The following is a 22,007-nucleotide window of genomic DNA, read 5'->3' on the forward strand; positions in this document are numbered from 1 at the left end:
ATATATATATATATGTGTGTGTGTGTCTTTCTCTCTTTCTCTATATATATATATAGAGAGAGAGAGAGAGAAAGAGAGAGGTAGCAGAGCAGATGCTAAAAACTACAGGCCCATCTCCCTGACCTCACATGTTAGCAAGACAAAGGAACACATTGTCAGAAAAAGGCTAATCTACTCCTATGGAAGACTTTTGTTCTCAGCCACTTGGACTACTGCTCCCAACTTTGGTCCCCAGAGAATGTGAAACAAACTGGAACTCAAAGCAATCCAGCGCAAATACACAAACAAGATTGACTTGATGCAAAAGATGGGCTACTGGGAGGGGCTAAAAGAGCTGAGTCTCTATTCCCTGGAGAGAAGACAAGAGAGATATGCAGTGATATATATTTGGAAGATCTTGGAGGGTTTAGCTCCCAATTTTGGAATTGACAGCTATACAAATCCTTGAACTGGACAGCACTGCATCATACCAAAGATCCCGTCTTCCCCATCTAAAATAATGATACAGTACTGCAATAGTCTGGGTTTCAAGGGCCCGCAATTGTTCAACATCCTTCCAGGCAACATTAGAGATCTTCATGGTGTTGATGTGGAAGTTTTCAAGGACCGTCTGGACAGGTTTCTATCTGAGATACCAGATGAACCCACATCATGGCAGGAGATGCAAAGAAGAGCAGCTCCATCCAACTCACTACTTCATCAAAAACAATATTGGAAACAACACTGAGTAACTACAGGTGGTGCACCAGCATGACCTCAGCCTTGTAAAAGGTAAAAGATATATATCTATATAAGGAGAGTGGCACCATTTGAGCATAATCGGTACCAGCATTTCCTCTAGCGCTTGTGCTGGTGGCACGTTTAGAAAATCATCCGAGCGAGGTCATTGCCAGGGCCGCTGGACTGGTTCCCATGCAAGTGGCACATAAAAAACACCTTTTTGAGCATGGCTGTTGCCAGTACTGTGTGACTGGCCCTCATGCCTGTGGCACGTAAAAGCACCCACTACACTCTCGGAGTGGTTGGCGTTAGGAAGGGCATCCAGCTGTAGAAACTGCCAGATCAGATTGGAGCTTGGTGCAGCCTTGTGGCTTACCAGTCCTCAGTCAAATCGTCCAACCCATACTAGCATGGAAAGTGGACGTTAAATGATGATGATGATGATGATGAATCATATTAAAAGGGGGCTGTGAGAAAACTCATTTAAATAAAAGGAGTCTTTGATAGTGAAAAGGTTGGGAACCACTGGGCTCAAGTCAAAAAGATAAAGTCAACATAGCAAACTGCTAGCTATTAACAGAGAACATCAAATCCTTGTATCACATAGAAAATGAATAAGTAGGACTTGAATACTGTGCAAGTGAGGTGTATACTAAATGTGCAATGAGATGTGTGGCAAATTATTAGATTATCAGAACTTTTGATGTTATATATTCATAGGAGTGGTCAGCCACAGAAGAGAAGAACCTATAAAATAAAAGAAAAAAATGAAATTAAACAGCTTTCAAAACACAGTTAATCATTTTTATTACTTAGTTAATCTAATTAGTTAGCAGGTACAGCTGTAGTGAAAGCATAGTTGTAGTGGAAGAGGTGAAAGAAATTATCTTGGTAGGTAGCAAGGAGTTTTTCTCTTCACATGAAAGGCCGACTAGATGAAGTGTGCTGAAGATGCATGATGCTAATGAGTTATGGGTATCATCAAGTACAAATGATCTGCAGAAGACAGACTTATCCTTCAGATATATAAAGTTTATTTGTATTAAAAAGCATTGCACAAGTGAGCTGAGAGAGGAGCCAAGCAGTAAAAGCATCAGCTAAAGTGTGCAGGACATAATTATTCTGAAGTGGATGTATAGTGCAAATAATCTATTAAAATGAGCCACTATTGCTGTTAGTAGAGGGATAATAAATTTTAGGAATTCGCCCCTGATTTTATCATCCAATGCAGTTAGTTCATTGTGTCCACAAACTGGAAAATCTATCTTAGCAAGTATTTATCTAGTAGTCTATCTAGAGCATAGATTCTCAAAGTGGGCGCTACCACCCCCAGTGGATATTGAGACGGGCAGGTGGGTGCCGGTGCCTAAGGGGACGGGGGGGGGAGTAGAGAAAAAGGAGGCATTGGGAGGAAGGCAGTGGATTGGGGGACGCTATGAATTTATTATAGTGTTGTATGCAAATTATATAATATATTAAATATCAAATGATTCATAGTATATATAAATTAGTAAAGTATAAAATATTTATCTATACATAAAAATAGGGTGGAGGTGCGGAGGGTACTATGTGGCCATGATGGGGTGGGGCCCAAAAAGTTTGAGAACCTCTGATCTAGAGGGATATTTCTTTCGCAGTTGCTTAAGTCTTTATGTAAACTATATTGATCCTATAATGTGAAGAGCTTAAAGAAACTTGACTTATCCGTATTTTCAGTTAGTGTCTCACATTTCCATACCTCTATCATTAGTGTTGAAAATTTTTACACATTTGTTGTTCTTTGAAAGGAATATTTTTATCTAATAGCAAGCATTATGAAGTGTCATTACAGTTCAAGGCAAATCCATGAGTGGTTTTGATTCCTAGACAAAGCCATTTTGATTCAGAAATTTGAGGCCACATGCTTTATAAATCTGAAGCTAAATGCCTTTGTAAGAAATCAATGTTTTTATTTGACTTGAAAGGTTGGTTGTTTATTATTGTTTGTCTGTGGATTTCAACTAAAAATGATGATGGAAGAGTATTAGGTGAATGGATTCAGTTTTTGTTATTAAAATGTTTCCCCAACTAAAATAAAGCTTGAAGTGAACATTTCAAATTATCAACTACTTAAGCATTTAACTTTAAAAGCTTTAACCTTTTAGCTTTAACTAAAAAGATGCTTTTTTTTTTTTGCTTTTTTATTGATTCCTTTTAATTTTCTTCTTGTAACTAAAGCTTAAACTTCATTCTGTGAGAAATACATGTATTTAACCCTTTTGTCACCATATTTCAGTTGAGATGTTCTGTGTTTCTTTCAATTAATTTTAAATATAACAAAGAATTTAGTAAAATAATTTAGTCATCATTAAGCTATTGTTAGGAGCATAAATTGTGACTAAGATTTGGTGGAATATTTCAATTCAGAACTTTTGAAAACAAGACATTTGTACTACAGAGCTAGAGGCAGTTTCAAGTGGGTTGGTATCAAAAGGGTTTCCTCCAATGATTTTTAACTAACAGCAAAACTGCAGTGAAAATCCTTGCTTTGATGTGAACTGTAAAATGTTTTGTATTAAAAAAAACTACCATTGTCTTCATTTATTTAGTTATATATTAGGAATGGAAAGTGTTTCATTGTTTACTGGACTAACACTGGGCTAACATAAAACAGCTTTATTATTCTCCCTGTTTGTATTATGTCTGGAAGATATTTCTCTGCTGTGTTGATTTCATAGGCTATTGCAGTATGCAGCTCTCTGACAGATAATTCTCCTGCAGGAAAAGATCAATATATTTTCCCAATATCATCTTTAGAATTGCCACAATTAAGCTCAGTTTTAGTTACTGTTGTTCAACTGTATACTATCTACTGAAAAATTCATTCCAATTTTATCCTGAGAAAGCAGGGTAGAAAATAAAGCTAATAATTAGTTTTCTCCTTGCTACACCAAGTCTCTAATACATTGATGGGCTCTTGTAATTGCATCTAACTAGTTTAGTAATTGAAAGAGTACAATGTTAGTGAATATGTGTGTAATGGAGGTTATCTAATTATTAGTTGATTTCTTTGTTGAAATCCAGTGAGTGTTAAATGAGAAAAGTAATTACATTTTGGAAAACAACTTTTTCAAAAAAAAAAAAGTCTTTATCCTTATCATCCTTGCTATTTGTGACCAAGGGAGTATTGTATTTTGGTGGTGGTGGTTGGTATCAGCAGTATTGATATCACCACTGTAGTAGTAGTAGTAGTAGTAGTAGTAGTAGTAGTAGCAGCAGCAGCAGCAGCTACTGTTTTGTGGGGGTTTTTGTATTGTTGTCCCGATAAGTTCTATTGAGCAGGCTATATTCAGTTTGTCAGTTGAAAGGTTTAGTAGTGACTACAGCCAGAAGTCGCTATTAAAGATGATTCTTGCTGTAGTCATCAAAGCAGTTGAGGTGCAAATAATATTGTTCCAGCTTTTGAGAAGGGATAGACATGACTGTCTGGTGAAGAAGTTCACTTCTCCAATCATATGATTTTGAGCAGGTGTCTTATACTATAGCTTCCAAGTCAACCAAAGTGAGAGAAGCCTGCAGTGAAGTCTGTCACATATGTATGTAGATAGACATATATATGTATGTATGTAGATAGGTAGATGTGTGTGCATATGTGCATCAATGTGTTGTACCCTACAACAGTAACTTCATGCACTGCTGTTGTCACTCTTCCAGTCAACAACTTGTCCTCTTGCTTCATGCTTTTGCAGACTTGTGAAAGAAGAGATTTCTTATTTGAGAAACAGATAAGGGTTCACAACAGGAAAGGCATCCTGCTATCAAACAATACCTCAATAATATTTTTGTCTAAACCATGCAAGCATACAAAAATGGATATAAAACTAATAAACAGAGATTGGGTTTAACAGCTAAGCAACTGAAAGTGCTATTTTATTTGATGTTTTTCTGCATGTCAACACTGATGAAGGTGAAGACGTGATTATTTTGTCTTTTATTCAAATACAGTGTAGCTAGTCAGCATTATTCAGTAAGTCATTAACATTTTTGTTACTTTTTTAATAGGTTGAGTGACTGCATAAAGGCCTCCATAGTTCATATTTAAAGAGCTGTTAGTAATTTTAGGATGTTGATGACAATGATGGTGATAGTGTTCATGTGTTTCATTAAGGTTTCCATTAATAAGTGTTTATTTTAAAATCTGTTTATTTTTGTAATAGAATTATGCCTCTGAATTTATTGCACTTGTCAAATATATAGCTTACATTTATTGTGCAGTTGATGTGTGTTTGTATTTGTAAGCAATCTGTTAGCATAATAATAGATAAAGATAGTAAATGGGTGGTTTAAAAAAACTACACTAATTATTACAAGCTTGTGAGCTCAGACCAAGCTGCAGCTTCTGCATTAGAAATCTTATTACTCCTTAACTCAATGTGCATAACTATGAAATACTGTCACTATTCATTTCATGGTTGGATGGTTATCATTCAATAGTTATTCATATGTAAACCCTATCATTCAGCTGCTAGTTTTGAGAAACAAGTAAAACATCATTAAAACACTATTATTACTCACAAGCTGGTTAGTGAAAGTATTTCTGTGAAAATTTTTCTATGACAATGTTCATCTTGTGTGCAACAGTTTATATAAAAAAACTCTTGTGTTCTGAGAGTGTCAAAAGAACATTATTTCATACCTTGGTAATTTATTAAGTGATTTGTAATTGATTACTGAAGGATAAGATTAGCTACCTACCAGCCAGCACTTAACCTAGTTTTTGCTGATGCAGAATTCAATATTTCAAGTGTAGGAATCTTTTGAAACAACATCCTATAGAATAAAAGCATCATGTTTGAATGGCATCTTAAGAATAAAAAAGGTTGTAACCAAACGTTATGTCTGATTTTTGTTTCAGTGAATATTTTTGAATATTTTCATTTTACATTATTTTACACACACACGTAACACACACACACACACACACACACACACACACACACACACACACGATGTCAAAGACAGTAAATTTTATTTGACTATATTTTAGAAATAGACAATTATATTTTTTCATGAGAATAATGCTTGAGAATTTTTGTTTTAGGATATTGCTTTCTTTTTATATGACACAATTCTTTTTTTTTTTTCTTTTTGTAAAAGAATGGGGTTAATAGTTGATTGAATCAACCTCGATATGAAGCTAGCTCATTCAGATAAAAGATAAACTGACACTGGCTTGATTTGAACACAGAACATTAAGATGCTTGGCACACTAACAAAAACTTTGCTTCAACTGTCTACATTTGTTACTGTCTCTGTCATCCTACATGTTAGCTATTAAATTCTTTTTTTTTTTAAATTTCTTATGTTAGATTTCATAAAGATGAGCTTATAATCAAAGAATTGATTCCAGTATCTTACTGGTACTTAACTTTATTGATTCCAGAAAACTAGAAAGCAATATCTATTCCAGCAGGATTTCTTCCAACTCACTGTTGTTGCTTACAATACTGAGGTATCTGTACAAATAATGCATTTTTTAGCAGCTAATAATTGTAAATGCAGAGAAAATTTCTAGCTATTAAAATTACCATTGTTGAAATCCTGTAATTAGATTTATATCTATCTCTGTTGAAAAAAAATGATAATTTAAAAGATCTTCCCTAAGCCATTTACTAGAATGAATAGTAATAATAATATTAAGTTAAATATGTTGTCAAACTAAGTGTTATAATAAAGAAGAGAAATTAGTTTAAATAAATGAAAAAGAAGTATTTATTCAGTCAATAATTCTGCATAACATAATTACTTTAACATTAAACTACAGCATTGTTGAAAAAAAAATACTTCAGACTATCATTGATCTGAATTGCTGTCTAATACAGAGAGTACTAGCTGCAAAGAATTGTATTTTATTTTATTTCTTTTCATATGAATCACTGTAAAGACTATAGAGATTCTCCATTTAGATTCATAGATTATCCGTTCATTCTGTTTGTTGATTATATGAATAATGTTTTATTTTGTTTTATATGTTTATCCCATACATTAATGGATATGACCTTTTATGATGGAAGCAGGGAATAGTTATAATCAGTTCTGTTAATATGAGAGTAGAGAGAAATAACTATTATGAAGTTCATGCATTTCCCAAGAAGATCAGCAATGTTAATCAAAACTGTGTGAGTCTCCTACTCTGCCACATGTGCCATACATAAAGATATATGTCTTTTGGGTCTTTTTATTTTTTTTACTGCTGAACAACAGATATATAAGACACCAATTTCCAGTATCTTTAGTTTCATCCTTGATAAAATATACTCGTAAAGCACTAATCATTCCTCTAATGAAAATGTTCACACTATCAATTGAATCAGTTTGTTTCATCCTATAATAACTAACTAAAAGCATCTGACTCTAGTTTCTTAAGCAGATACATGATATTCTCCTGAATAACAATTTCATGCCCATTTTCCCCTCAGCTACCTAAACTGAGACTCAGAATGAAATTGTTTTGCCTGCTACAGATTTGAAATCAAAATGCATGAGCTAACAGTCCAATATATTTCTACTTGGCAATTCATTCTTAACCTAAAATAATGCAGTACAAATATTCCAATCTACTGGGGAGGAAGAATAAGAAGGTTTGACATTCTTACATTCCCTTGAAGACATTACTTTTATGAACAAAATAATATAGCTACAAAGTTAATTGTTGTGAGGACTAAACTCATAATTATGTATCCAGTAATTCTGTATTTTATATATCTTTCAGTTATTATGTCTCGTACTTGATGTCATAATATATCCATGTTTTCTGAGTTAAAATCCTACTGAAGTCACAAACAACTTAAAACTTGTAACAAAGGAAAAGCAAAAATTTTTGATTGTGAAAAACCTTGTTTTATCACAAGTTTATTGATGAATATATTTTTATAAATGACTTAAACATAGTTCATTTATGTTCCCTTCTTGCAGATCTGTTTGTATTCTTGTTTTTCAATGCTATCAGAATTTATGTGGAGGTCCTATAATATCATGGATATTTAGAACAACCCTGGAGATTTTGTCTGTGTAGAGAAAATCATCTCTCTCTCTTTTTTTTAAGCAATACTCATGGTAGGATTTGAGGTTACCATTTGTCAATATCTCTACCATTACACCTACTTAATAGGTGAACTGGGCTGTCAACAGTTAAGTTTCTTTTGCTATGGACATAGATAAGCATTGATGGTGAAATTCAAACTGCTTACTTAACTGGTAGCCAGGTACCTTATGACACATAATGATTTCTGTTTTAAGCACAAGGCTTAATTGCAGAGGTGAAAGGCAAAGTTGACCATAGCAGGACTTTTTGTCTATTGCCATAAGAATTTTTTCTATTTATTTCTCTTTGAAATCTGATTTACAGCCTATTAAACTGTATCATTTATTGTACTTGCATAACATGCATTATCTATTTCAATCACTGTCTCGGTCATTACAATTTCTAATACAGTTAATATTTTCTCATTATTATTGTTGTTGTTCATGTTGTTATTACCTCTTGTAACACAGCTTAAGATATTAACAGAGTACGTATAACTCTAGAGAGTTCTTTATAAAGGATATTGGCACTTCCAAGAAGTGCTGATTTCTGTAAAGATACAAAGTGTTATTATTAGCTTGTTGATGTATGTTGTTAATTTGTTAGAAATGGAACCAAGGGCACCAATTACTATTCTTGAAATTTCCAAGCAAAGCTGAAAATAATTATCAATTTTTCTCATGATCTTTGCTAACTATATTGTGGTCACCTGGAATAGCTACATCTATAATGTAACATTTCTATGCTATAATATCTGGTCAACTGTGCTCTTTCACTTTATCATTCACCCTGGCACATGAATTACTTATGGGTACCTTCAGAACTGAACATTTTGACTGCATGTATGCAGAGTACATACATACAGAACTGGTTCATGTTGTGGGATGCCTTGATCAAACCAAAGTGGTAGCTTTTCACCAATGAGCAGAGGAAGTGGCCCTTATTTGTTTGTTTTCTTTATATTTAGTTATTTATACATTCATTTCTGTAAATAAAAAGAAATTTTATTATGTCCCAATATATTGTATAATATTCTTGTCCCATCCCTCATTTTTGTATAATTATGTATGTATATCCTTATTTATCTTTGTAATTTTGTAACATCTTTATAAGACATGTTTATAAATGGACTCTGGCAGAGGCCTGAAGAAAGGACTATTATTGATGGATCGATAATATCTTTAGAATGTCAGGCAAAATGTCTTGCAATCAATATTTGTTTCTGTTCTTTATATTCTGAGTTTCAGTCCTGTTGATATCAATTTTCCAGGACTGATCAACTAAACTGTCCCTCAGAATTTGTGGACTTTTGTCTGTACAAGTTATTATTATTATTATTATTATTATTATTTCTGTTTATATAGTAGTTTATATTTTAATGCTTACTTCATCACAGCTTTTTTTGGTTTTTGCATTGATTCTGACACTGTACTGTGCATAATCAAAACATTTACCTTTAAATAATCAGGTCCCTCTAGCTGTAAACAGGGATAACAAAACAGGTGTTGTTTTGTTGTTGGAACCTGGTACTGAGAACAAAACAGTTTCTTTTGCTATAACTAGTGGTGCTCTAGAAAAAGTAGCTTCTGAGACCTGCTGCTGTTGTCTACTTTCTGTCTTCCTCTTCTGATTCAGCTCCTCTGAGATTCAAGTGGCACTTTAACTACAGGGTTTTCTGACCTGCACCACCAGTCTCTTTTGCCTTTCTCTAGCACCCATAATAGGGTGCAGGCCCAAGAGAGCTCTGTAATCTATCTGTATTTTTCCTGCTTGCATCAGTCTCTAAAGCAGTGATTCTCAGTTCTTCCTCTGTTATTTGCCCCCTTGGTTTCATGTTTTCCCCTATTTATCCCCTTATTTTAATGCAAAAAGAAAAAATGTATAGCCAACATAGAGATGTGGGAAAAAGATGGAACAACTTTATTTTTAAAGTTTTCATAAAATAAATTTCGATAAAAATAAAAAACATAATCAAAAATATTTATTAAAGAAAATAACTAAAATTTATTTATCAAAAAAATGTAATATGATGATAAATTAACAAAATTTGTCACATTTTTTGTTATACTCACTCTACTCTTAACATAATATATGTATGAACCTTTTTTGACAAAATGAAGATTTTTTGAATTTGTGAAATATTTTTAATAAATTTTTTACATTGTATTATAAAGTAATTATTTACTGAGAATACATTTTTGTTTCTATTTATTATGCTCAAAATTAATGGAATGAAATCATATGCACATTATTATTATTAAGATTTGCTTCAATGTCTTATGGTTCTAATTCATACATAACTAAAGAGCTTACAGAAATCTCCAGGTTGTCCAGTATCTGTTTCTCTATGTTTTTGTTAAACTGTTTATCTGTTGTTGCTTTGCTACTGTTGCTATTGCTGTCCTCTACTTCTACTTTTATAGGTACCACCATTATGATAATCTTTCTGCAATTGAAAGAACTAGAGTAACAGCTTAAATTTCTTAATGCTAATGACTGGGTTGTGAAACCAGTCAGTAATGTAGGGAACAAAAAAAATGTAAAGATTATGAGAAATAAAATATGCCGTTTTTTAATGATAATGCAGGTGCAAGTTATGAGCTAAAAATTGTATCCATAAAATATTCTTAGCTTCATCATTATCATCATCGTCGTTTAACGTCCGCTTTCCATGCTAGCATGGGTTGGACAATTTGACTGTGGACTGGTGGACCAGGAGGCGACACCAGGCTCCAATCTGATTTGGCAGAGTTTCTACACCGGGGTGCCCTTTCTAACGCCAACCACTCCGAGAGTGTAGTGGGTGCTTATACGTGCCACCGGCACGAGGGCCAGTCAGGCGGTACTAGCAACGGCCACACTCAAAATGGTGTATTTTACGTGCCACCTGCACAGGAGCCAGTCCATCGGCACTGGCAACGATCTCGCTCAAATGTCTTTTCATGTGCCAGGGAGGCGACGTTGGTAACGATCAACGGCCACGCACGAAATGGTGTATTTTACATGTCACCTGCATAGGGGCCAGTCCATCGGCACTGGCACTTTTCCTTTATTTGAAATATTATGAACTTTTCTTAATTTAGCTATAACAGTCAAATAGTAGAAACATTTAGGTAAGGGTTCTGAGGACCAGGCTAAATATAAAGTATATGTCTTAAATGTTTCATGTCTCTTTAAGTTCAAATCTCACAAGGATTAATGAACCATCTGCCTCTTTAAATAAAACCATCAAATCAAATATAGTTTCTGATTTTCTTGTCAATAAAGAAAATCTGGAAAAGAATATACTGGAATGATTTTCACTTATTTTCTTGTTGCCTACAGGAGTACCTGAATTCATTTCTGTAAGGTAATGAGTTATTAATAGATTATTCTAGTTAGATAACTAATCTAGCAAAAGCTGTATATCTTGGCTATGGATACAGCAGTGCCATTCATGGAATACCAACTGGTCACACTTCAGTGAATAGTCCAACACCCTGCCTCAATCATTTCTTACCCTCTTTATCTCTTTAGAATCACTATCATAACAACTAATAACTCTGCTGTAATGAGGTAGACGCAAACTTGGAATAGGAGTAGCATTTACTCTAATATTTGGATTTCCTCCAATGGCCGTCAAGTATTGTTGAGAAAATTTACAATGTATAATATTCTCAATGACTCTAAATTATTTTTATTTGGAAAGCTATACTGGCTATAAATATAGTTTAAATTGGTACACACTACATCAAGCATGATTAATTTGTCATCGCTCTAGGTATTTATATCTTCATTCCTTCATGGATTTCTTCCAAGCAATATTAATTAAAATAGACCTGCATCATTCATTTCTAAATTTAATGTGATTCATTTTTTATTTATCTATTTATTTATTTTGTTTATTTTTGGCATCATACCAAACATTTCATGTGCAGTGTGTGAATACTTTTGTTACTACCATGATTTATTTTCCTCAGCCTTTGTGAAGACAAGTTGATGTTATTTTGGAAAATGTCACCATCAGCAAAAATTTTACATTATTTTTTTTTTATTGCAATTAACAGTTCTAACAAAGAGCAATTTTAGCTAACAAAGTAGGATTCTTAATAAATATGCTGTTGTGATAAAGTTTAATAACTAATTTTTATTGATCAGATATGTTCGGGTTTTGGAAACAGCTCAGAGTTACATTATTGTTTAATAGATAAGAAGAAAACACAACTACAGCATGTATTACGTCACGAAACTTTCAGTTTGGTAAATGGGTGAGAGGTAGGACAAGAAGAGATGTGAGCTATACACACACACACACACACACACACACACACACACACACACACATAATATGCCTGGTGTATCAGTGTGATAGTCAACTGTCACAGTAGTAAAGAAGATGTCTTAGAAGGAGTTACAGTTTTTAAATTACAAAACCAGGTCATAAAGGTTAGAGTATGTATTTGCATTAAGTATGATACACAGATGGGTAGTTGAAATCTAATACTGCTTCTGTTGCATATAATGGATTTTTATTCAGGCAGGCTGCCATTTGCACCTCCAGTGATTGTTTATTCACTGTTTTCCCATATCAGTGCCAACAAATTTTGTTTAAGCATGCAATTGGCCGTAAGTGCACATCGTCGACAATGTCCAATGAGGCAGAAATGCATCTAACATTCTCACCAGAGGACAATTTTCATCTACCTCCTATACATATTGTGTTTTTAAACACAGCTTGTTCATGTAAGTGTTATCTCAAGACAAATATCACAGTAAATTTGCCTTTCTTGATGTATTTACATTAAGTATGGAAGTTTGCTGGCTATTTTAATCTAATACTGGTTCTGCTGCATAAAACCCATGTGTGTACACACACATAGGCCCACTACATCTTTGAGAAGATGGTCAAATTATGTTTTTCTTTAAAGACATTTGAGAATTCACCAGATAGAAGTTGCTCTCAGAATCATCTGAAGTAAAAGATAATAAACACTGCATTTGTCTACTACAAATGTTTCAATGTCTAAATATTATTTGAATTTTCATTTCTGTTTCTTAATTTAATATTGCTTTGTCTTCAGTAATGTAATCCAACTTCTGCAAAAAATTATAACAGTGGAACATATCACATATCAAAGAAATATTTTAAAAACAAACTTATTTTTATTTCATTGTCTTTGTAATCTTTAATTATTTTTCTTATATAGTTTCCAATGTTTTTAATATCCTTTCTTTTTTTCTCCTTGTACAGGAGACAATTACTATGATCCTTTGAGCCCTCCTGCTTATGATACTGTCGCTTCAAGGGACCCTGAAACTCCAGTCTACCAAGATCCAGTTGATAAAGAACGCCAAGAAAAGGAATGGCAGGAAGAATTAAGCAAGGTAGAGTTCATGAATGTCATTCATATGAAAAACTGAAGTAGTTTCTTAAAGTATACTCATAGTTTCTAATAACATTTCTATATTCATGAAATAAACACAGTGTCAATAACTGATAACTCATACTTTGGTTATAACCAACAACACATTGTAACCTGCCTGCAATTAAATTGTAGTTCATAAATCTTTGAAGTATATGTATATTTAAAAGGGGAAAACATTAATCAAAATTATTTACCTGTTGGTGTGGGGCGAGAAAACCTTTTGTCTGTGTTGAAATTAGTTATAATGTTCTGCAAATTGAGATATTTGCATGAATTTATAGAGTAACTGCTTTAAAAAATAGGATATTCTAATTCCATATATTTAATTCAAGTATGAAAATATATAGATTGATTTATCTTGCCTAAAAGATAAATTACATAGCTGAAATAATAATAGTTGACCGTAGAGGCCAGCTGAAAGATTTTTTAATAGATGTTCTAAGTGGTTATATTATCTAATTTCTTGTTTTATGCATAAGATCATTGAAAGTTTTGCACAATTAATTATGAATTGTTAATTGTTGATTAAATATGAATTGTTTTGTTTCAAACTTTTAGATAGATGGAGAGATCCTCACTTTGCGACAAGTACTGACTGCAAAAGTACGCCGAGCAACAGAATTAAAACGAAAATTGGGCATTACACCATTGCAGGAATTCAAACAAGATATTCAGAGTGGATTTCAACAACTCCGTGAAAGTGGAACGTAAGTGCAAACATTTGCAAATCAATTTCTTGGTGTTCTTTCATTCTTTGCACCATTTTTGTTTTGTCAAAACAATTTTCGTTTCGTTTTTTATTATTTAAGTATTAGTTTGTCAAGAAATCTTACATTCAGTATTTGTCATCAGTTTAGGTAATAATTTCTTCACAGTATAGTTTGTTGGTTGTGACTTTACCTTAGTTTTTTTATATGTTTCCTATCTAAATGCATTTACAAATTAGACTCTTTGTAATATTGATATAAAGGGGCATTTTTATGCTTTACCTATTTAATTTCATGAGACTCTAAATTAAGATTTGTTTAAAAAAAAGTGCAAATTTTAATCCATGTAAGCTCAAGGTTTTTAACACTGCATGTTTAAAAAAGTTGGTTTATAATTTTTTTTAATCTATTGCTTCAACTCCATTCTAATTTTTATTTGATTTTTAAGAAAGAATCTCTTTTCTGTAAGAGATCATCTAATATAACAAGAACATCTTATTCATTGTTAACAGATATTCAAACTTTGCTATTCATTACTGCCAGTTGAAATTGTTGTTCCTGAAGTATTATATATATTTATGTAAAATATAATCTCTCCTGCCTCTTACATGTACAGTCTCAGTGTAAATAGATCCCTTCTTTATATTCATTCATTATCTCATTTCTTACTTTCTCGATCTCAAACAGGGGAGGTGGTGCTTCTTCAATCTTGTAAGTATCTCGCACTTGCTAGTAAATATTGTCTGTTATATAAATTATTTAAATTATATTAGTTTGCCTTCACTCATGTTCTTTAGTTGGTTTGAACCATTCTGGTTTCAGCTTTCTTTGCAAAGATAATTAATGACCTTGTGACCTTGTTTCAAATTATTGTCCATTACTAGAAAAAAGTCACTTCTTATTTGATGACTTCAAATTTCAGTCAAAAATCATTTCCATTCCTACATTTGTGTGTGTGTCTTTCTGTGCAATCACATGTGTGCACATGCATGCACATGTGGTGTATAGATGCAGTCAGGGCCATGTGGTCAAGACATTCACTTAGCAATCCTGTGTTTCTGATTTCACTTACACTACACAGGACACAAGACAAATGTCTTCTCTCATACCCTTGGATCAAACAAAGCCTCACAAGCAAAATTTGGTAGATAGAAACTGTGTGGGATGTGTGTATTTATGTATGTATGTATATATGCATGTATGTATATTGGCATCCGATGTCAGAATTAATGTATAAACTGACTTTGTAGGATTGATCCTACATACATCAAGATCAGTTGATTGGGCCTTGTTTTCCTCTATAAGAAGATAAAATAAGGATTAGACAAAGAACCGGGGCAATATAACTAACTCTTGAGGATGGTTTTCTATCATTATTCAATATACATCTGTATCAGTATTCATAGTAAAACTACAATAACTAAATTACATACTAAATAGTAACCAATATTTAAGTCCATACAAATAATAATCCCACCAATCTTCCATAGTTTCTACTATAATAAGAGAGAATGAAAGCTTTATTCTAATTCTCTCCACGATTGAGTTTGATGGATAACATAACAATTATGAGTGAAATACATTATTTCATAATTCAAAGGTTAATAATAAAAGCACTACATACTCTTTATATATATTACCCTTACAAGCTATAATGTATGTATATATATATATGTATGTATGTATGTATATATATATGTATGTATATATGTATGTATGTATATATATATATATGTATGTATATATCTCATCATCATCATTATCATTTAACGTCCACTTTCCATGCTAGCATGGGTTGGATGATTTGACTGAGGACTGGCAAGTCAGCAGGCTGCACCAGGCTCCAATCTGATCTGGCAGAGTTTCTACAGCTGGATGCCCTTCCTAACACCAACCACTCCGAGAGTGTGGTGGGTGCTTTTACGTGCCACCGGCATGACGGCCAGTCACACGGTACCGTTAACAACCTTGCACAAAAAGGTGTTTTTTACATGCCACCTGCACGGGAGCCAGTCCAGTGGCACTGGCAACGACCTCGCTCGAATGATTTTCTAACGTGCCACCAGCACAAGTGCTAGAAGGTGACACTGGTAACAATTATGCTCAAATGGTGCTATTTACGGGCCACTAGCATGGAAGCCAGACAGCTGCTCTGGCAATGAACACACTCAGACAGTGCTGTTAGTACTCCACTGGCGCAGGTGCCAGTCATCGAATATGGTTCAAATGCGATTTCGATTTCACTTGCTCCAACAGGTCTTCGCAAGTCAAGTTAAGTGTCCAATGAAGGAGAGGTTGGCATGGGTGCCAGTCATCAGATTCGGTTCGATTTTGATATCAGATTTCAAATTCACTTGCCTCAACAGGTCTTCGCAGGCAGGTAAAGATACGAATAAGTGAGCTGGCTACACTTCTGGCAGAGGTCACAGCTTATGCTCTCATTTGGCTTGCCAGGTCTTCTCATGTACTGCATATTTCCAAAGGTCCCGGTCACTAGTCATGACCTCGGTGAGGCCTAAAGTTCGAAGGTCGTGCTTCACCACCTCATCCCAGGTCTTCCTGGGCCTACCTCTTCCACAGGTTCCCTCAACTGCTAGGGTGTGGTACTTTTTCACATAGTTATCCTCATCCATTCTTGCCACATGTCCATACCAGCGCAGTCATCTCTCTTGCACACCACAACTGATGCTTCCTAGGTCTAACTTTTCTCTCAAGGTACTTACACTCTGTCGAGTATGCACACTGACATTACACATCCATCAGAGCATACTGGCTTCGTTTCTTGCGAGCTTACGCATGTCCTCAGCAGTTACTGCCCATGTTTCACTGCCATGTAGCATGGCTGTTCGTACACATGCGTCATACAGTCTGCCTTTTACCCTGAGTGAGAGGCTCTTTGTCACCAGCAGAGGTAAGAGCTCTCTAAACTTTGCCCAGGCTATTCTTATTCTAGCAGCTATACTTTCAGCGCACCCTTCTCCACTACACACTCGGTCATCTAAGTAGCGGAAGTTATCAACTACTTCTAGTTTTTTCTCCCTGGAGTGTGGCAAAGGTTGTTTTCTGCACATTTTCAGTGTTTATTGCTCCTGAGTATCTGCCACATACAAAAACTATCTTGCTAGTTAGCCTTCCTTTGATATTGCTGCACCTCTTATGTGTCCATATCTTACACTGGCTACATCTTATAGAGTTTCTACCTACGCCTTTTCTGCAGATCAGGCAGGACCATCTACCTGAAGGGGTTTGTGTCTTGTCTACCTTCCTACCTATTAGGACTTTGGTTTTAGCCAAATTGACTACCAGATAAGGGATCGGGGGACCTTGTCAAAGGCCTTCTCCATGTCAATGAAAGCCAGGTACAGAGGTTTATCTTTGGCTAGGTATTTCTCCTGCAGCTGTCTTACCAGAAATATAGCATCAGTGGTGCTTTTCCCTGGCATGAATCCAAACTGCATCTCGTCTAAACTAACTCTCTCCCTAATTAGTTGAGCTATGACCCTCTCCGTGACCTTCATTACCTGATTCAACAACTTGACACCTCTGTAATTATTTGTATCTAAAGCGTCAACTTTACCTTTGTAGCAGTTGACTATGGTACTGCTACACCAGTCATTCGGTATGACTCCTTCATGTATCACGTGGTTAACTATACGGGTGACTAGACTATAGCCGACACTGCCAGATATTTTGAGCCTCTCTGTGGTGATTCCTGATGGGCCGGGGGTTTTCCCTGTCTTCATACTCTTAATTGCTTTATCTACCAAGGTACTGTCAATTCGGATAGCTGGTCCCTCTGTTGGTTCGACATTCGGCAGACTCTCTTTCTCCCATTCATTCTCTTTGGCATCTCCAAACCTCTCTCTTTGCAGCCTCATCTAGTGTAAGTGAACCATCATCCATGCGGATACATTTCTCTCCTACGACATCATGATTCTCTCTCACACACTGTCTTGTAACACGAAACACCTCAAGTTTTTGGTCCTCACGGCACATAACATTGACGAATTTTTTCTTATCTGCTTCCCCTCTGGCTAAATAAACCTGTCTCCTAGCTTCTGTTTTGGCAGTCTGATACAATTCCCTGCTACCACTGTTCTTCCAGTCCTTCCAAGCCTGTTTCTTTTCTCTGATAGCCCTGTCAACAACATTGTTCCACCACCACGTTGCCTTGGGTTGAGAGGGGACTCTGCATCATCCACAGATCTGGTCAGTGGCCTCTGGCAGGTTGTCCCATAGAAACCTCCAGTTGTCTTCCACATCATGTGATGCTATATCCCCTTCTATTTTGTCAAAGGCTTTGAGTAATACGTCTCTAAATCTCTGTCCATTCGCAGGATGTTTGAGCTTCCAGACCCTTCTCCTCCATACTGGTCGTCTTCTGGACATCCATTTAGCCCTGATCCTGAAGTCACTAACTACCAGTCTATGTTGTGGGGTACATAAATACAATAGAACTTTTGGTATGTTTGTTTGTTAGATTATCCCTATTGCTTATAATTTCAAGTACCTTGAATGAGCATAGGTGCCATCCATTTAGAGAAAACCAATTCTAGTGTCAGACCAAGATATTTCGTACAGGATTTCTCTCATTTTTATGTCCCATATCAGTTTAGCGATGGATGTAGATTTGCTCTTGCCTGGGTCCTTGAATGAGTGGATATGATTATAAGATCCTTGTGTAAATTGAGACAATGTGGCCCCTATTTAGTGAAAGGTTTCAGTATTAGTGGTAGTTTTCAAAGTTCCAGTATGAGTGTAAATAGCCAGGAGTTCATGTAGAATACTGCATTTACAATACACTGGCTTTCTACCCTATCAGGACCTACAATGTGTGAGTGTGTGTGAGTCTTGACTTGTGTGCTGATTGCAAAGAAAATCACCAGTCATATTAACAGTGTCGTTTATTTGCAGTCTTTTGTGAAAGCATGGTAGATGGAAGAAACTGTGTGGAAGCCTGTCATGTTTATGTATGGGAGTCAGAAAGAGAGAACAACTGTTGCTAGGTTGTTTACACTCTTCATACCTTTGTACTTTATCAAAAAGTGATGGATAGCATAGGTACCAAATTTTAAAATAAATACTGGGGTCAGTCTGTACAACTAAAACCTTTCGAGGCTGTGCCCTGGCATGACCATAGTCCAATGACTGAAACAAGTTAAAGAATAAAAGAACACTCATACAACTAATCATGATTAATCACCTAACCCATGCCAGCATAAAAAGTAGATGTGAAACAATTATGATGATAAAGTGGAGGAAGATGTATGTGTTGTATATGTATCTGTGTGCTTGTTTACATTTGCACTTCTCCAAAAATTACTGAGCAGTGACAACGTTGTCATTTCCCCTGTCAACAAGTCATCTGCTGGTTTGTGCCTCCAATGACACGTGGAATAAAAGATTTTTATTTGCAAAACAGGTAATATTTAGCAACAGGAAGGGCTTTCATCTATAAAAAAACCATGTTTATACTCAATAACACATGGCCTGACGTATTTTTCAGAAGAATGGAAATAAATGACACCACTTGTATGACAGTGACATTTGTTTACAACTATCATGTGATGTCGAGTCAAAAACACACATACATACATGCATGCACACACACACACACAACTGGCTTCTTCAGTTTCTGTCTACCAAATCCACTCACAGGCTCTGGTCAGACCAAGGCTATAGTAGAAGGCACTTGCCCAAAGTATTACTGTGAAACTGAACCTGAAGTCACATGGTTGAGAATTGAACTTCTTAAAAGCACAGCCATGTCTGTGCCCGCTTTGATGAACTCCCCAGTAATGTAACGATAGTAGTTTAGTAAAAGTCACATATCATTAAATTATGTCTATTTGAGGCATAGTTCTTGCAAGCAGATGTTCTTTATCTGACTTGTTTTTCAAGTAAAGAGTCTCTTATTCCACACAGCTTCAAATGCACAAAGTGATTGGACATTTTGTTGACAGCAGAAGCTGACAACACCACCACCTGTAGTGTGTGTGTGTGTGTGTGTGTGTGTGTGTGTCTTTATACATATGCACTCGCAATTTGTGTTGTTGTTTTCTTTATAGTTTTTTTATAGTCTGTGTCTTATTTCATTTGATATTTATTGTATATTTGTGATAATTTAATAATACTATATAACTTTTGTTATTGTTGTTGATTTCCTATGTGAATCACTTGTTTGTACCATTTAACACAAATTCACTTGTATTACTTAACGTAGTTGTAGTCTTTGTTTTCTGTCATTACAACACTGTTGGTCAACTTGTTTAAATAAATGCTTATTGCATATTTATTTGCATTCATATATTATATTCATATCTGAAACTTCCATTTAATTCTGCATTTACAAAAGGCTGCCTAATTCGACTTTTTTTTTTTTTTTTTCGACATTTCATATTTCCATCATATGTCAGTAGTTTTCATTTACATCTGCTGACATTGTTATAGAATATAGTGAATCAATTACTATATCTATTACAAAACTTCCTTCCTCTAAAGATATATTGATGTACTACAATCAGTTAAAACAATACTCAAAATCCTTTTCATCAATTTACAGTAATTAACTTTGATTTGTTGATGCTGATACATCCTATTCAGTCTGTAAATGAATATTATTACTGGTACCATAAAGTCAAGGTACATACCTAGCAAACTGACCCAGCTTCATATTCCAGTTGTATCTGTTTCGCTTCAGTTAGTTTTTGTAAAGATATTAGCAACAATTTATTCCAACTTTACCACACACATGTGCACACACCAACCTGAGGCCAATTGTCCATGTAAGAAGTCAATATTGCTCCATTCAATGACAATAAAAATCTTTATGTAGCAATTATATTTTTCCTGTTCAATTTATCTTCATTTAGAAAATGTGTCCTATAAGTTGGATTATAAATTTTAGATGTTTATCTTTTCCAAAAATATCAAAAGAAAATATTTCACCAAGTTGTAATTTTTCTGGTGATGATTTATGGCCAAAGATTTGGATGCTTACCTCAACCCCTAGTGCTATTTTGTTTCATTATTAGAAGCACTTCACTCTCAAATAGCTCTACAAATAGACTACATAGCTCTAATATGTATGACTAACTACTACTCACCACTATTTATTTGTAATGCTCATCTCATATCCTTATCTAAGCACTTTTGAGGACTAAATTCCTAGCATTGATGGCAGAGCACTCCAAAAATTATGAACTTATATTCAATGAATAATATATTTGAGAAAACTATTATTCTCAATAATTTTCATTGTTAAACACATTTGCTGAAGCAGCTATGGATGTAATAATTCAGAACAATTTTAGAAACTTCAGTCTTACATCATTATAGCTTTAGGATTGATGTTTTACTGAATAGAACCCTTAAAAATCAGGTTTTGTAATGCTTAATAAAAAGTTTTCTTCTGCTATGTTCATCAAAAACATTTTTTAAGAGCATATTTTTGTCAGGTATTCTTCCTGATACTTAATGTATTAAGAAATATCTTCTCATGTTTACTCCTCAAGACAATTTTATCTGTGTGAAGATATAAAACCTACACTTCTTACTATACCCTATTATTGAAAGTCTGGTGTTTTATCCAAATACCTGATACTGCTTCACCTTTTAATTACCTGACATAAAGCAGTTAGTGCTAAGAGTATATGTGATATGAATCTCAAGAAGAGCATTTGTATTCTCCTGTATAAGAGGACATAAAATGGTTACAAGTAGTGCTCCTTCTCTTCCACCTCGGAAAAAAATATGTTTATTCACTAACAGACTCAGGCTTATTAAAATTGACAGAATTTTATGACTTATTTTCCTTGTATTAATGACATAAAAAAAATCATTAAGCATTTGATGAGTTAAATTTACCAATGTCATATTCAATTACTGCTAATTCTTTTCAGATAGTACTTTCTTATTAAGACATGATTTATCTCCTTGTCCTTCGGGGCTTTTCTTAATATCCTTTTGTAAAGTTCTCCATATACCTTTCAAATGGTTACTAGTTTGTCAGGTTTCCTTTGTTTATTTCACTAATTGCTATTGCAATACTATCACACTAATTATATCTCAATCATTACTATTAAATCCAGAGGTACATTTGTTTTCAGTAGT

General features: G+C 34.5%; 1 protein-coding gene across 14 annotated transcripts in view; it reads left to right on the forward strand.

Moving 5' to 3' along the window:
- LOC106876659 (tumor protein D52) overlaps positions 1-22,007 on the forward strand; it is a 150,464-nt gene that overhangs the window by 106,512 nt on the left and 21,945 nt on the right. For 12 of the 14 annotated variants that reach the window (XM_014925291.2, XM_014925294.2, XM_014925292.2 and 9 more), the window contains 3 exons: positions 13,014-13,147; positions 13,747-13,895; positions 14,583-14,606. In XM_014925291.2, the coding sequence (XP_014780777.1) occupies positions 13,014-13,147; positions 13,747-13,895; positions 14,583-14,606 (307 nt within the window). The remainder of the gene's footprint in view (positions 1-13,013; positions 13,148-13,746; positions 13,896-14,582; positions 14,607-22,007) is intronic. The other 2 variants (XM_014925282.2, XM_014925286.2) reach the window with 1 other exon arrangement.

The sequence above is a fragment of the Octopus bimaculoides genome, chromosome 3 (assembly GCF_001194135.2).
Source record: "Octopus bimaculoides isolate UCB-OBI-ISO-001 chromosome 3, ASM119413v2, whole genome shotgun sequence".
NCBI classification, from domain to species: Eukaryota; Metazoa; Mollusca; class Cephalopoda; order Octopoda; family Octopodidae; genus Octopus; species Octopus bimaculoides.